The sequence below is a fragment of the Prunus dulcis genome, chromosome 1, assembly GCF_902201215.1.
Source record: "Prunus dulcis chromosome 1, ALMONDv2, whole genome shotgun sequence".
NCBI lineage: Eukaryota > Viridiplantae > Streptophyta > Magnoliopsida > Rosales > Rosaceae > Prunus > Prunus dulcis.
Genome location: NC_047650.1, coordinates 36904828 through 36921239, shown reverse-complemented (window position 1 = coordinate 36921239; position 16412 = coordinate 36904828). Strand labels below are relative to the sequence as shown.

The window sequence follows — 16412 nt, the reverse complement described above, 5'->3', positions numbered from 1 at the left end:
AAATGATACCATTTTCTCAATGATTTCAGCCACAAGTGCGCCTCGATAAGCAAGCATCAACGGGGTACAACATAAAATGTCTTCAATACCAAACACAGAAAAACGTTTCTTCAAACTCTGGATAAGGCCACCCCATACTTTGTGTGGGGTAACATCATCGTCACGCGCACCATAACTAATTAAAATTGTACATCTGTCCTTTTTAAAGTATATTATTCCGCATAATGTTCTGAGTTGTTCCACTCACTACCTGTTGATTTTAGGGTTCGATGACAACTCAATACCAGTAAATATTGGAAGGCAAGCACATCACAAAAGTTTGTGATCACAACTGTTGGTCTAATTATCACGCTATGCATCAAGCACAAAATATTCCACTTAAACTTAATGCCCATTTCATCTGTTCGGCAAGCTAGCTAGGGTTAGCTAGGGTAGCTTGGTGATGCGAATGAATGGGAGAGAAAACGATTTGGCATAAATGGGAAAAGAAAAAGCATAACAATGATTTTGAATAATAGGTATATATTTTCATCAGTCAGATCATGAGCTACTTTCATATATTCATGCATGGAGAGATGGAGTGGTCAAAACGAACCAATAATGGGGTATTTGATCAAATGAGAATCCACGAGTGGTTTTTCCTCTTTTCTTTTTCCTGAACATCAATTCACAATGGGGTTCGCTTTTCCTACTTGCTTCCTTTGACCTTTTTGCCAAGTCTCTTCCAAAAGAATGTTACCCCACGGACACCATCTGATAACTACGAGTTTGGAAACCAACGAGGACTTTGTTTTCCAGCATTATTTGAAAATTACAAGTAACAAATTTTGTCAAATAAGCTTATTTTGAGAGATCCGAAACTACAACTCTCTGTACGTATATTATATTATATATTTATATATAAAAAAATAGAGGATCTGTCAGATTCATAATCTTTTCGTTGAGACTAATTGAGGGAGACCGATTCGCCTCACCAAACTTACTCTAATGAAGATACATATATCTCTCATTTAAGTTCAGATAAATTGGCATATATAAAGAGGGTTGTTCCTAGAATTGAAGATATAGATCAAGAAAGTGAATTTCAATTATTTATGGAAACCTATCAATTGGTAGAACCATTGATAAAAGAAAGGGATGTTGTGGTGACAAAAATTAGTACATATGAATTTGACAAGGGTGTCGATCGAGACGTGATGTATGCCAAATATAATTTAGATTATCTAATAGTCATGTCACGTATTTTCATAAAAAGTATTTCAAAAAGTTTGAAGTTTGTAAAGTAATGCATTTGTGTTACGAAACACGCGAGCTTGGGCTGAGGGTCTCAGTTTACGTAACATAACTTGCAACAAATGAGATTAACTATTGTCATTCATCCGTACCACTTCAAGACACATGTATGCTTTTTAGAATAAGCCTGCATATACCTGATGTACTCAAGGCCAGCCATTGAAGCACACAATTGGGACTCCAACATGCGCCTCGAAACTCCAATGAAATTAGGAGTGCAGTAGATACCACCTCTTCTAGGAGCACAGTTGTGTAAATATGTTGCACGTTTGCATATATAGATAGTACAATTTTTTTGAGGAATTCGTTAAATAATTTTATTTGACGGACACCTTTTAGAGTCTCTTATGATTTTTTTTTTTAACGATCTAAATTGTCTATTTTTCAAGTCTTCATTTATAAATTATCTTTGTAAAAAAATCAAGCAAATTAAAAATCATTAAGGCATCTAATTGAAATCAATAAAATTGACAAACACGGTACTTCAAGGAAAGACAACAATAAATATCAACCATCTAATTGAGTTGTCAAATAATTTTGAATTCTAGTGATTTCTTTGCCAAAAACAATTTTTGAGAAAATATCTAAAAACTAGACGGTTCAAAAAATTAAAATACAATATAATTTTACAAACGACGTATTGAAAAGAGATTAGAGTAGAAGTAGTCGGCATACAATGAAAAAACAAATAACAGCTCGATAAACTTTATGACAAGCCAACAAAATCCAAATCATCACAAATCCCATCTCCCATCCCACGTACGCCCTAATTATTAAGAATTGGATCCAAAAATTATAAAAGACAAGGACACAGACAAAAGCCCTATACAAGACCTTTTCCACTCTCCTCCTAAATCCCTAATTAAATCTTGTCCCCTCCATAATTAAGTGGGCTCCACTTATAATTTAAAAAATAACGAACCTTAATCTTGGCAGACACAATCAACGCACACAAATTCCTAATCAACCAATCTACCAATCTACCAATCAACCTACGACTAATCACACGTTTTTTGCAAATCCATTTGGTTTTTTACAATTAGTGAGTGTCAAAGTGTGTCGTATGCATGCATCATCCATGTGGGGACCACACTTGGGGTTTCACTTGTTGCCTCGTGTAAAACGTGTGGGCCCCCGTGTGAAACCGGTCCCTAGCGGAAACTTGTGGCGGGCTGTGATTCGCTGGACTTCGACAACCCCGCCAATTGCACGTTGAGCAGGTCACAGGTAACGGATGCCCTACGAAACCATCTCAATGGATTCTTAACGTTTGGGCTTTAAGCATGACACGTGTAGACTGCACAACCATTCACAAACTGTTTATATATATATATTGTCCCAATTTTTTGGACCACAGGAGTCCAAGAGATTGTATATTTTTGTCCTTGGAAAAAAATGAAAAATTGTTTCTTCACACCCTTTTAAATTGCATGCAACACACATTCATAGTTTAATTTTTCCAGTTGTTATGTTACAGATAATAATGTGAAGCTTACAAACTATTTCATCCCCTTATGTTCTATTAAACATGAAAACATATTTTCACGCATTTATGAGTGATTGTCAGTTGTATATTTGTGTGAATTTTATTGTAAAATTCACATTAGATGATTAATAATCACTCACACGCATGTATGTTGTCTCTACAAAATCCTTGTTTATGTGCTTGCAACTTGTTTTGTGTTCACAATTATCATAAGCTAATGGTACAAGTATAGTTTAGTGATGGTTTTCTTTTTCATTTTCAAAATACTCATCCTACTACCCGTATGTTTTTGTATTCTTTTTAACACAAATATTTAGTCGACCAAAGCCATTAATATTGAGAAATACCCTTTATTCCAAACGAAAACTTTTAGCTTTATAAATTTAAATGTCGGTGGAAAATGATTAATGAAAATTATATATATGCATATGATCCCTTAAAATTATTATTATTATGAACCAACTTCCAAGTCATGATCAACAAAGCAATGAATAGGAATTTGGTGATTGCAGGTACACTCGATTGATTTTTTTTGGGTGCCACAACAGAAAAAGGATGGTGATTAAGATCTCTAATCCAAGGATTAGGTGTCACCAGCAAAAGAAACTTCTATTAACAAATCTGCTTAATCCCCAACTAATGTTGGCGTTGTTGGGTTGATGCCAAAAAGAGAAATAGTGCCTTCTTCTTTTGCTTTTTCTTTTTGCCAAACCAATAACAAATAGTATCTGACAAGCGATTGAGATTGAGGTCTAGACATAAATAAAAATAAAATAAATTATTATTATTAAAATAAAATTAGGAAATGACATATGAATATAAAAGGCACGCATGGCTTGGAACAGCGACTGACTCTTTGAGATGCGACAAGAGCCGTCTTAGCTGGGTTTCATATTGGTAAAATTGTCCCATTCATATGACCCCCTACTTTTTCTTTTTTTAAACCGTGATAGTTTTCGTTTTCAATTCGAGTCTAATTAAAGTGCATAGACTAATACACATACTAATCATCTAATCAATGATTTATGTAAACAATTTTTTGTCAAATATGTCAAACTTTCTGACTGGAGAAGATTTGTCTTTCCAATTAGTTTGTGACAAAAACATTGGACTATAATCTCATAGGTTAGACAATTTGACGTATTATGTTATTGTGTCGTTAATAATTACAGTTGATTTTGAGATTAATTGATAGATATGAAGTTCCTAGTCTGATTATATATAATATCATATCTCAAGATTAAAACCCTAAAAGTATATTTTTATACAAGTAATATTGGGAACATCTGCCCTCAAATACTTGAATTACAAATCTCTTGCATCTAGAAGTAGATTTTACTACTAGAAAGAGGTACCCGCTATAATCAAATGGTTTAATTCATACCTAAGTCAAAACCCTAGAAGTAATTTACTCATTCATCGACCTTTCAACTAAAAATATTTGAGAATGGAAAGAGTAGAGTGTAGGTAATTCAATACTAATAAAGATGGTTGAGAAGGCAAGACAATGAGGTAAATGTAGGACCATATGTACACACATGGCTCTTATTTTAAATCATAATATTGTAAAGTATTAGGAAATTAAAGTCATACTTGACATTAATTTTCTACTAGTCCTTATCCAAAGCCAAGACCGTATGCCATAGAATATACTTTCTTCTTTTGTCGCTTCAGAATTATAAAATAGGTTTAGGGTCTAATTGTTTTTTAATCATCTCGAGGCTTTATCTTAACTAGTATAAGATTATGTCCCATAAAGTGAAGGTACGTACGTAGGAACCGGACAATATCTATCTATATATAGAATTATGAGCTTAAAAGATGGTAGCAAGGGATAGAACAAAAGATATCTATCTTCATTTTTTTTTTCTTCAAATTAAATAAATAATTTTAAAATGGGTAAGAACCATATGATATGATAATATTAGTAGTGGGTGCAAACAGAAGCACCCATTCATTGATTTTGCTGATTTTTTTTCCTGTTGATCTGAGATTAATTTTAATTAAATCACTAGAATGTAAATTGTGTTGTTTGTCAAAGAAATAGAAATAAAATTGACAAGGAGCTTATAACTCAAGCAATTTAGTAGTTATTCTTGGAACCGAGGTTGTATATTCGAATCATTTATATTTAAAATGAATAAAATTGAGAGGTTGTAGAGGTGAAAAAGAAAAATGAGGACAAGCATTCGTTCTGTACAACAATAATGTAGTAAAGTTGTATAGTAAGATTAAAACACTTGAATTGAATCAATACATCTTCAATTTTGGTTTGGTGAAAGAGGATGTTGAAGTATATTTAAACATATTTCCGCTATTGGCTGTCCCTCTATAATTAAATGGACAAATTTAGAGTCTGTTTGATAACCATTTTAATTTTGGTTTTTAGTTTTTATTTTTTTATTTTTTGTGCTATAATATAAAGAAAAAAAAGAGTAAGAATGAGAGTGGAGATTAGACTGAGAGGAAAGATGAGAGTGAGAGATGGGAGAGAGGAGTGATGAGAGAGAGAAGTAACAAAAGTGAAAACAAAATTTAAAAATTGAAATCTATTTGAAATTATTTTTCACTTTTGTTACTTCTCCCTCCCATCCTCTTATCTTATCCTCACTTCCATTATCGCTCTTATTTTCCTTTATATCATAGCACAAAAAATAAAAAATAAAAAATAAATAAAAAATATCAAACTGGCCTTTAGAAAGTAAATTTCAGCTCAATTTGTAATTGTGTATAAATAGCTGACTCTATATGGAGTTCAAATTTTGGGATTTCCGCAAACAAAATATAACAGTAAATAAATTTAAAATTGAAAAATACAGAGAGCAACTAGGTAGGGGACCATTTGCCTTTTAATTTAATTAGCCATGTAGGTGAACAGTTCGCCATAAAAGCCACACACAGCAGCACCCGCTCTCCCCCCAAGTGGGCCCTCACCGTTTTTATTTTGTATTTTTTTTAGAACCCTTTTCCTAATCTTGCCATTTTGGGGCCCACGGGGCTCGAAAGTGGGGACCGCATCCCACAAAGGGGACCACATCTCGAATTGATTAAGCCGGCGGCTGTCAGAGAAGTCAAAAATTCTCAGTGGTCTTCTCACAGCACGCCACGTGTAGGGTTGCGATTCTCTCGTTTTGGCGCGTGCTTGGAGCGGGTCCCATCGCCGTGGTCCAAGCGAGCAGCGCACGACGCGTGTCGAGGCGTCGTTTTCCCGCGAGTGCCGGAGAGAGGAGCGACGTAATTCATGGTCCCGACTCCCCTCCTTCTACGATCCTCGGCTCCTCTTCTCCCCTTCACCGGCCGTAGCCGGTAGCCAGTAGCCAGTAAGCCTGTGATTATACGGTGCCGTTTTGAGCAATACATCGCCTTTGTGGGTGGACGGTCCAGATTGGTAGTTGGCCACGCTAGCTAGGGTGACGTGGACGGCACGCTCCAAGAGTTGTGGGATACTACTACTAATCAGTACAAATATAAACTAATAAGGGCGTTTTCTAGATACAGTTTGTGTACTTTCGTTGTTGGGAAGTTGCTTTTACATGCATATGGTAGTGGAGTGAGAGGAGGGAGTGTTAAAATTGCTTTTTCTATAATCCAAATTGTTTTGGCATCAAAATATTCGAGTATGACGGTCACGTGTGAGTAACTTTGGGGTGGTGAGTGTGTCCTCTCACAAAACCACTTTAATTTTGCTTTTGATTGAGAGGGTTCAAATGTTTTATATGGTTCTACTTTGATGCAATTGTTACCATTTTAGGATTGTGTAGGCAACTCCTTTAGCTAAATTAGTCTCCCCATGCCTCATCTTCATCTAATCCAAAATTTAATCACGATATTACTGGCGACAATTTTAGATTAAGCTGGATTTACTTAGAGTATTATTTCGTGTTTGAGGTTACTATAAGAGATTAGGTTATTGTCCATTCCAATTGTAATAGCTATTTGAATATGTTAACCCATGTTTTTTTTTTGTAAGGATTAAGATTCTGTATCATTCTAGACAAATATCTAATTCAATTCTGATAGTTCATTTAATTTCAAATCGCATACGATTTATAGATGTTTAAAAAGTCTACGCAAATGGACAAAACTTTATCATCTTTATTTATTGGGGTTTCATACAAAAGTAAACATCATATCAGTGATTATTAAATTAATCCCCCATCAACGATAATAATATGCCAAGATTTTCATTGAGTTATTTTACTTTTTGTTCTTTTTTCCCTATGCTAACTTCCGGTTGTGAGTTTTTTTTTAAATTAAAAATAAAATAATGCTATACTTATCATATTTTTGTATTATATGATATGTCACATTAATTAAATCAATAAGGTATATTTTAATAAATAAATAAAAAATATTAATCACATTAATTAACTGATGTGGTATCTACATATCAACTGCCACATCATATAATATAAAAGTGTGATAAGACTAATATTATTCCCATAAAGTGAAAGGTGGATTGATAATAACTACCCCAATAGTCAGTTAAAAAAAAAAACCTACCCGAATAGTAAATCTCATATATTATATTAAATTGGAAAAAAATATATAATAAGTGGTCTTATAAAATTTCACTCATTCTAATCCAAACATTTTGCTTCTTAATTAAAGAAATCTTTGCTACCCTTAATTAGATTCAAAATACCATTATTTTTCTTTGTAAAGAAATTAAAATACCATTATATTCTAAAATCAACTATTTGATCCGAATTTTCTATTTTTTCAACTCCTATATCATATTGTGAAATAATAATAATAAAATATTCTTTTACTAGTAATAGGGGACCCTTGGGCTCCTCGGCTCCTTAATTAATATTAAAACCTGCCACAAAATCCCACCATTTTTTTTTCTTGCTAAAGCAGTTTCTCGAGCTCATTTTGCTCGCCTGAAAACCACTCTGTCCAAAAACCTCTCTCTCTCTAAACAGCTCCTCAATTTCCTCATATACGTTTTTGGTACCATCCCATATATAAGCTCTCAAAGCTTTAACTAAACCCTTTCAATCTCTCTCTCCCCAAAACTCAAAAAAGCTCGCATCTTTCTCTCTCTCTCTCTAAGTTTCTACACACACACCGTGTAGTTTCTCTACACAGAGAGATAGATATAATCAAATCCAGCCATATATCTTTGTCTTGTCTCTCTCTCTCTCCTATCTTCTCAGACTCTCAGAAAGCTTCTAAATTTTCATATCCATGTCCTCAGAATCATCGTCTACAATTGCTCCTTTTTAATTTGTAAAACACAGAGAAACAGAGTGTCCTCTCTCTCTGTCTCTGCAATTACTTTAATACCCAGCTGATCGTCGATCATGGCATACCACAACCACCTCTCCCAGCAGGACCTTCCTCTCCACCACTTCACAGACCAAACCCAGCAACAGCATCAGCCATTTCAATCCGACCAACCCGACCCGAACTCCAAGCCCACGGAGCCCCACCACCCATTTCAGCCCGCCCCAAATTGGCTCAACACCGCCCTCCTCCGCAACTACACCAACGCAGACGCCAACAATAACCATAACAACAGCCCAAACAACAACGGCGGCGGCGGCGCTTCCAATTTCCTCAACCTCCACGTCACCGCCTCCGACTCCACCACCTCCCAGGCCTCCAACCAATGGCTCTCACAGGCCCACCGCCCCATCCTCCACCGCAACCATAGCGACGTCATCGATGACGTCACCGCCGTCGCGGGCGACTCCATGATTGCCGCCACCATCTCCCACGACTCCGCCGACCTCAAGCCCGACAGCAGCCTCAACAAGACGGACATCGTCGTGGAGAGCAGCGGCGGCGGCGGAATGATCAACTGGCAGAACGCAAGGCACAAGGCGGAGATTCTGGCACACCCGCTGTACGAGCCGCTGCTGTCGGCACACGTGGCGTGCCTGCGGATCGCCACGCCGGTGGACCAGCTGCCGAGGATCGACGCCCAGCTGGCTCAGTCGCAGAATGTGGTGGCTAAGTACTCGGCTTTGGGCCACGGCATGGTCGGCGATGATAAGGAGCTTGATCAGTTCATGGTATGCCTTTTTGATTGCTTGTGTGAATTTGTGATGACTTAATTTGCTGACTTGTGTCTCTCGGCTTTGAATTGTTAATGAGTCATCAAATTTGGCCAATCGACTATAAAGAATATTTTAAAAATTGGAACAATTATTAAGCATCATAATTTCAATCAAAACACAAATTAGTAAGATTATAGTAGGACAGACGAATTTTAGTATTTACAAATTCTGCACTTTGGAAATGAGAAATTTTTCTTCAATTTTGGGTAGAGTTAAGAAATTTTGTTCTGTGTTGCACGAAAGAAATTTTGATTGTTAAAAAAATGCTTTTAAGAATTTCAGAATCAGTTTCAAACAGGTCCTAAATATTGCGGTTAAGTTTAAATTGTTGAATTTAAAACAAAAAAGTTTTGGGATTTAATTTTCAAGATGGGTTAGAGATGGTGGGTTTACTAAAGCAGAGGAAACTAACCTAGTGGCACAAGGGAAGGACTTGGCATGGTTGAAATGTTTCTGGCCATGAGAAGAATTAATGAGATTCCTGAAGATTTTGAAAAAATAGGGGTATAGGGATCTGAAAAAGCTTTAAGGCTACAAGATGTGGACAGTGGTGGTGCTGACAGATATAATTTAAACATAATAAAAGCGAGTCTCGGGTGACACAACCCCAACTTTTTATAACAAAACACAAAAAATAAACATGCGGGAAGACAAAAGCTGATATTCATAGCACAACAAGACAACTCTTGCTCTCTGCAAAGTCATTTGCTGATGTTCTTCACTTGATCCTTAAGCTTAAACCCAATTACCATAATTAACAATATGTTAACTTAATTTTGATAGTTTCTGATTGTTTCTGCTTGTTGATGATTTTATAGAGGCATTATGTTTTGTTGCTTTGTTCTTTTAAAGAACAACTGCAACAACATGTCCGGGTGCATGCCATGGAAGCAGTAATGGCTTGCTGGGAGATTGAGCAATCACTACAAAGCTTAACAGGTAATGTTTTTTTATGTAATGGTAGTGATCATGGCTCTTGAGCACCGAAGTTTTAGTTTCTTATACAAACTGGATGAACAGGAGTTTCCCCCGGTGAAGGCACGGGTGCTACGATGTCTGATGATGAAGACGACCAAGTCGACAGCGATGCAAACTTGTTTGATGGAAGCATGGAGGGTCATGACAGCATGGGATTCGGCCCTCTTATCCCGACAGAGAGCGAAAGGTCGTTGATGGAGCGTGTGAGGCAAGAGTTGAAGCATGAGCTGAAGCAGGTGACAAAATGGAATTGTTGAGTGTAAATCTGTTGCATTTCCTCTGTTACCAATCTGAGCAAACTTTTCACAGGGTTACAAGGAGAAAATCGTAGACATACGGGAGGAAATTTTGCGCAAGAGACGAGCTGGAAAGCTTCCTGGTGACACCACCTCTGTGCTAAAAGCTTGGTGGCAATCACATTCAAAGTGGCCATATCCAACTGTAAGTATAGGTTAATGAGAAGCTCTTTGAGTTTGCATGCTTATCATTTAAATGTCTTTTGGCTTTCCTGCCATGCTTGTAGGCTTGTGGGAGTCTTTAGAATACTTACTTAAAGATGAACACATATAAACAGGTTTAAATGTAAAATTGTAGCCTAGCCTACAACCTGAAACTGCTTTGGCAATCCTTTAGTAAGCCACCTGCGTTCACATTTTGCCCTTCGATACCTAACTACCATGGTTTTCATATAAATTTTCAGGAGGAAGACAAGGCTAGGTTGGTACAGGAAACTGGTTTGCAATTAAAGCAGATAAACAATTGGTTCATCAATCAGAGGAAGAGGAACTGGCACAGCAATCCTTCAACTTCCACAGTTTTGAAGAGCAAACGTAAAAGGTATATTCATTGAACCTTGCATTCTTCTGAACTTTAAATTTCTCATGAGCGTCCCACCAACCTTAATTCAAAAAGAAGTAATGCAGGTGAAAACAGCAGTGATCGATTCGGATGAATGGAGAAAAGGAAACGAGAGCCATTCCTGGAATGATTATTTGTTCATGCTTCCACTACATCCGTAATTTCAACATAGAAACTGTGATAGCATAGGACTTCATGGAAGAAGACAACAGGGTTGAAGTGAAAGAATCGTATTTTGATTCTACAGAAAGAAAAAAGCTAACACTGATTATGAGATTGGGATGATAAACTGAATATGAGCCATTATACAGGTATGCTCAAAGGCTGCAGGTGGATCAAATGCATGTAGTATCATATATCATTAGGAGTTCAGTATTTAGGAATTATGTTTACTGAATCTGAATTGGATAGTCCACTAGAGGGCTTACAATTTTTTGTTTATGATCTTCATGTCTGTGAATAAGAACAGTGAGGGGTTGTGGTGGGTGTACAGTGCAATGACCTGAGCATGGTTCCTTACATACATCACACTGGTGATTAAATTAAATTATAGCTTTTCTTTATGGCATTTTGTTGTAGAGATGAATTTGTAGTAAATAAAGGTCTGTAAAATTTTAAAGTGGCATCGTTGACGCTCTTTCGTACAACCAGATGGCATGGATCATGCTGCCTCAGGTTTCAATTTCTTTTGATAGCGTTGTGAAGTGACTCGGTATATATTGGTGCAGAAGTATGTGCAAAAACCATGCACCAATTTCTCTAGATGGCATTGGTTTGGAGAAGCTGAGGCAACTACCACAGAAATCAGATAACAGAACATAACAAGAAACAGAACTTTAGAAAATATGCCCAGAGAATTATACACAACAAGTAACATAAAACAATCAAGTACTGGCAAAATATAGCTGTTCATAAATTTGTCAGAAACAGATCAAATGAAAGAGTGAATAATAAACAATCTCTATAAACAAACAAGTAGCTCATTTTCATCTATGCGTGAAACACATATAAAACTGAGCAAGAGCAACAACAGCAAACATGAGGACAGGGAGTGTTAGCAAATCAGAACTTGGCATTGTTCATCCCTGGACAAGATGCATATCCGGCATTCGAAAAATGAAGATAAGAATTACCCTCTACTTCCCTGTCAAACCCCCCATCGTCGAAATTAAGCGCATAGCTTTGCAGATCATACTGAAATTGCACCCTTCTTTTCTTGTAAATTGTACTGAAGGAGCGGATGAAATTCTTCCACTTTGGTCCTGCTAAAACCTCCGAAAACTCTCGTACTTTCTTCGCATTCTCCACCAACCAATTTTCTTTTACTTGATCTCCTTCTTGTTGTTGCAGTAGATATCTCTGTGTTCCAATGTTGCTTCTTCCACGCAGTGCCCTAAAGTAAAATCCCCATAAACAACCACAAGAAGAAGATGGAGCTATTTCTTCCTCATCAAAGTCATCATAACTCTCTTCCGGTGGTGTAGAAACTTCGTGAATTGAGGCCAATTTCTCAGGTGGGTTTGCCATATGGGGACTGAGAATTTGAGATCAAAGATGTGATTAATGCAAAAGGGGATGATCAAAATGAAGAGAAATGTGAGTCTTTTTATTGATATTTAATTAATAATTAAACACCTGCCCTCCTACCACGTAAGTGCTAGCTAGCTATGAGCTTGAGCTTGAGCTTGAAGCTTTCTTTTTAATGTCTTTAATTTTTTTGACAGATCAGAGAGATTCAATCATTGAGTATCTTCTGGGTCGGTCTTCTTGTGTGCCGGCCATTGCCAATCGCCACTTTGCCATTTGCCAACACCCCATTTGCAGCTGTGACTTGCATGGCATCTGTTAGTTGACAGTTAAAAACACCAAACTGCTATTTTGTTTTCTACAAGAGATCAATGCTACTGATAAATATCTTAGAAATAGTGGTTCTCCAACAGAAAGCTTTATATTGATTGTTAATATGCTCTGTCTTGTACTTGATTTCTTCGTGCTTGCCACTAATTGTTTAATTTCTCTTTTACCTGTTACGCATCGTTAACCCTCCATTTGGACGAAGGAATTGAAAATTACATAGAATTATAAAATGACGGAATTTAAATCTCCATAGGTTTAAATTTTTGACAATTAATAATTTCAATGTTTAGATTTATATGTGTCGAATTTTGTAAATGACAGAAATTACAGTGAAAAACGAATTTTGGCTCAATAGAAATTCCAAAATGACGCCTCTTTTGGAGGAAATTAAACTCGAGAATCTCGATCCCTAATTTCCACGATTTTTTTCCGCTTGTCATTTATTAAGTTTCATCCTTAAGTTGCTAAAAAAATGGAAATACCAATTTCTTCTCTCCAATTCTCGACTTTTAGCTAAATTCCGAGTTATTTTCCTCCATCCAAAAATAGGATAATGTCAATAAAATAAACGAAAATTAAACAATTTGCTCATTTTAGACTACTTTTTAGGCACCATTTCCACTCTTAAGAGTTTTTAGAAGCACTTTTGTTTAAAGAACGTCAATTTTTTATTTATTAAATATCCAAATTTTTGGAAATGATTCTTGAAGACTCACCTATATAAAGTGCATTTGTGACTCCAAAGCACTTACAATTTTTTTTTTCCCCAACACTATTAGAAACGCTTTTAGCATTTTCAGAAGTACTCCCAAATATGTAGTACTAAATAGCCCGAAAACAAAAATAATCAAATTAAAATAATTAAAAGAAATTTGAAATCGACCCAATTTGGACTCAAATCAAGACATTATCTTCCAAAATTTATTGGGAGTTTTAGTAATATACCCAAAATTGGGGCTGAAACTTATAAATAAAAAAATAAAAAAAACCCATATGGAATACAATTTAGAAACATACCCATAAAACATTTACTACATAAGAAATAAGTACTGAAATTCCTAAAAATTACATGATTGCCACCAAAAAAAACCCAAAACAAGCCTAGCAAGTTCGAAGTACATTGTTAATACCATGTCACAAAAGTACATTGTTAATAACATGTCATAGAAGTACAGTGTTAATACCATTTTATACAAAAAACTCAACAACAACAAAAAAAAAACCCCCCAAAAAAGCCCAACAAGACATCTGATATCCTTTGCAGAAACCACCTTCAATTGTCCACAGTTTCACCAGAAACAATTACAAAGGCAAAAGGAAATACATCTACAAGAAAAAACAAAGTACACTGTTAATACTATGTCATAGAACTATCTTCCTAGTAAAAATCACATTCTGCATATTATAAACTTCAAGTACACAACTATATATAGAGCAAAATATAGAGTATGCTTTGTTACTGAAAATATGTTAATACTATGTTATAGAAGTATACTGTTAATAGTATGTCATAGAAATCAACTCAGTTGCAGAGTAACAACTGTTCATACCACTTAATGGATGTTAACAACTACATCATAGAAGAAAATTTCAGCGACAAAAAATTCTCAAAACCACCGGCCATTCTATGTACCATAGAACCAACACACATAAGGGAACATTTTTTGTTCTTAGACCTCAGCCAAAAAGTGGCTAGAAAAGGCTCAATTGCGGTCAAACCGATGAAAAATCTATAGGTGTTTATATCAAACTCTCAAAAGCTAAAATTGATTCCAAATAATTATACTATCAACAAGAGCATGAGGAGAGGATCAAAATCCATACATTGATCGACGGCAATGATTGTCGGAGCCACTGAAAACAACGTCAGAAAACTCGAAACCCTCAAAAATTCATGGAGCTTGCGGCAGCGCAGGGAGGCTGGGTTGGGCTCAAGCGTGGTTCGTTGGCCTCCTTTGGTCATTTTCCAATCAGTCACGAGTCTAGCCATGGCCAGAGCACCAAGATTGCTAGCCAAAACTGGCCAGCCTGGTTTTCGCGAAGGGAGAGAGACGAGATAGATAGAAAGAGTTGGGGGGAGGAGAGAGACGAGCCAATTTTTTTTTAATATGAATTCAATATCAAAGGGTGAACCCGAAAATCAAATATTAAGTAAACCCAAAAAAAGATAATTGGCAATAATAAGGTGTATTTATAAAGTTAACTTCATGTAGGATATGGTGTGTTTATAAAGTCAATTTCATGTAGTTTTTTCTATGATTGTATAGCTAAAAATGGTTTCTTTATAGTTTTCTCAAATTTATTTAACTAAAGAATAAAATAAATATAATATAAAAGTTTACAGGACGAGTTCATGGCCTCATCAGCACAGATTATAAAATTGAAGAGAAATGGGCTTTATAATATATTTCCTTCACTGGCTTGCTTGTGCTTGCCTTGGGCAATGTGGGGCAACATTTGTTTCCATCGGCCGGACCAATAAGCATCTGCCACGACAGTCCCTTTCCCCATTTTTTTGGTCTCTTTCCCTTTCTGGAAGCTCAAAAGTAAAAATATTTTCACAATCCCGTTTGCGGAGTCCAAGCACATGATGACGATGACACACTGGCCTGATCATATGAGCATATAAATACAAAGCAACCGCATTTGAGCTTCAGCTAAACGCAGCAATCTCCGGACGCAAAGTCGAACGCTTGGCAGGCGGAGGAGCCGCCGCCGCCGCCATCTTCGACGGCGATGGCTGGGCCAGCAGTCCGCCGAACCTCCTGTGAGAGATAAGCTCGTCGTCTCGGTTCACATCGTCCTCGAAATTCATCGCGTAGCTCGACGGCTCGTAGCTGAAGTCGACCGAAGTCGACGAGTGCCGGCTCCTCCCACGCCTCCTTGAAGCGACGCCGTTTGCTTGGCTCGTCGTCCCCTTGCTCTCCGCCTTCGCGACAAAGCACTCCTGGTTCTCCAGAATTTCGTCGAGCTGGTTGGGGCTGGTCTTTTTCTCGTGCGACGTCGTAGGGATGGACGAGGCCGAGAGCCGAGCGGAGAAGGGGAGCTGATCGTCGGCGCGGCTGGTGTCATCTTCGAAGTTGAGGGCGTAGCTGGAGGGATCGTAACTGAAGTCGGCGGAGCCGTGGCAGCGCCGCCCTCTTCCGGGCCTTGCGCCGCCACTGATCCTGGAGATGAGGTTCAAGCACCGATCTTTGATCTCCGGCAACGGCGACCGAGACCTGCTGCAGTTGTTGCAGTAGTCGCCCTCGCTCTGGAGAACGTCGAAGGGGTGATTGCTCATGCTGGAGAAGCAGGCCGGGAGGCAAATCGACCTGGATTGGCGCTTGTGGTGGAGAGTGCTCGTCGGAGATTGAGATCGATATCCCTGGTTCGACATTGAATTGAATTGGAGTGCAATTTTCTTTTCACTTCTTTTGGTTTTTCTCGGGAAACAAACAAACAGGATTTTGAATTTCGGTTGATGGAGAGGGGTAGCGGGTAGTGAGGTATTTATAGGTTGAGGGTTGAGTGGTAGCGGCATTTGCGGTCTGGGAAGGTAGCTGGAATAAGCGGAGAAGCCGTGGATCGTGCGTGGTTCTTTGCGGGTTTTGCTTATTTGCTTATTAAATTATTTTTTTTAAAAAAATATGAATTATCTTTAATTTTGAACTTTTATTTTATTTTTGGGTGTAAAAGCCGCGTTTTGGAGAATTGGTGGAGTCGGGGAGTTACTTGTATTTGTTATGTATCTGGCTTTTTTGCCTATTTATTAGTCTCTAAACATAGAAAATCATTGTGTAAGCATAGTTGTATTTGAATATGGGTTTTAAAAAAGAAGAGACAAACTAATTATGGGTTTAGATGTTTAAATATGTCAAACTTACTTTCTA

General features: G+C 37.2%; 3 protein-coding genes across 5 annotated transcripts; 1 reads left to right on the top strand and 2 right to left on the bottom strand.

Moving 5' to 3' along the window:
- Window positions 1-7630: 7630 nt before the first annotated feature.
- LOC117636874 (homeobox protein knotted-1-like 3) lies at window positions 7631-11308 on the top strand. 3 transcript variants are annotated; one of them, XM_034371587.1, is made up of 6 exons: window positions 7631-8802; window positions 9666-9786; window positions 9868-10061; window positions 10135-10266; window positions 10526-10662; window positions 10738-11308. In XM_034371587.1, the coding sequence occupies exons 1-6, from the start codon at window positions 8089-8091 to the stop codon at window positions 10775-10777; spliced, it is 1338 nt and encodes a 445-aa protein (XP_034227478.1). In that variant the 5' UTR covers window positions 7631-8088; the 3' UTR covers window positions 10778-11308. The 3 variants fall into 3 exon arrangements, with proteins under 3 accessions (XP_034227478.1, XP_034227490.1, XP_034227484.1); XM_034371599.1 differs by having other exon boundaries at window positions 7632-8802; window positions 10749-11308; XM_034371593.1 differs by having other exon boundaries at window positions 7632-8802; window positions 10741-11308.
- Window positions 11309-11616: 308 nt separating this feature from the next.
- On the bottom strand, window positions 11617-12242 carry LOC117615780. The gene has a single exon (XM_034344931.1). It carries the CDS (start codon window positions 12208-12210, stop codon window positions 11746-11748), a length of 465 nt encoding a protein of 154 aa, XP_034200822.1. The 5' UTR covers window positions 12211-12242; the 3' UTR covers window positions 11617-11745.
- Window positions 12243-14744: 2502 nt separating this feature from the next.
- On the bottom strand, window positions 14745-16302 carry LOC117616177. Its single transcript, XM_034345415.1, has one exon. It carries the CDS (start codon window positions 16061-16063, stop codon window positions 15194-15196), a length of 870 nt encoding a protein of 289 aa, XP_034201306.1. The 5' UTR covers window positions 16064-16302; the 3' UTR covers window positions 14745-15193.
- Between the last annotated feature and the right edge of the window lie 110 nt (window positions 16303-16412).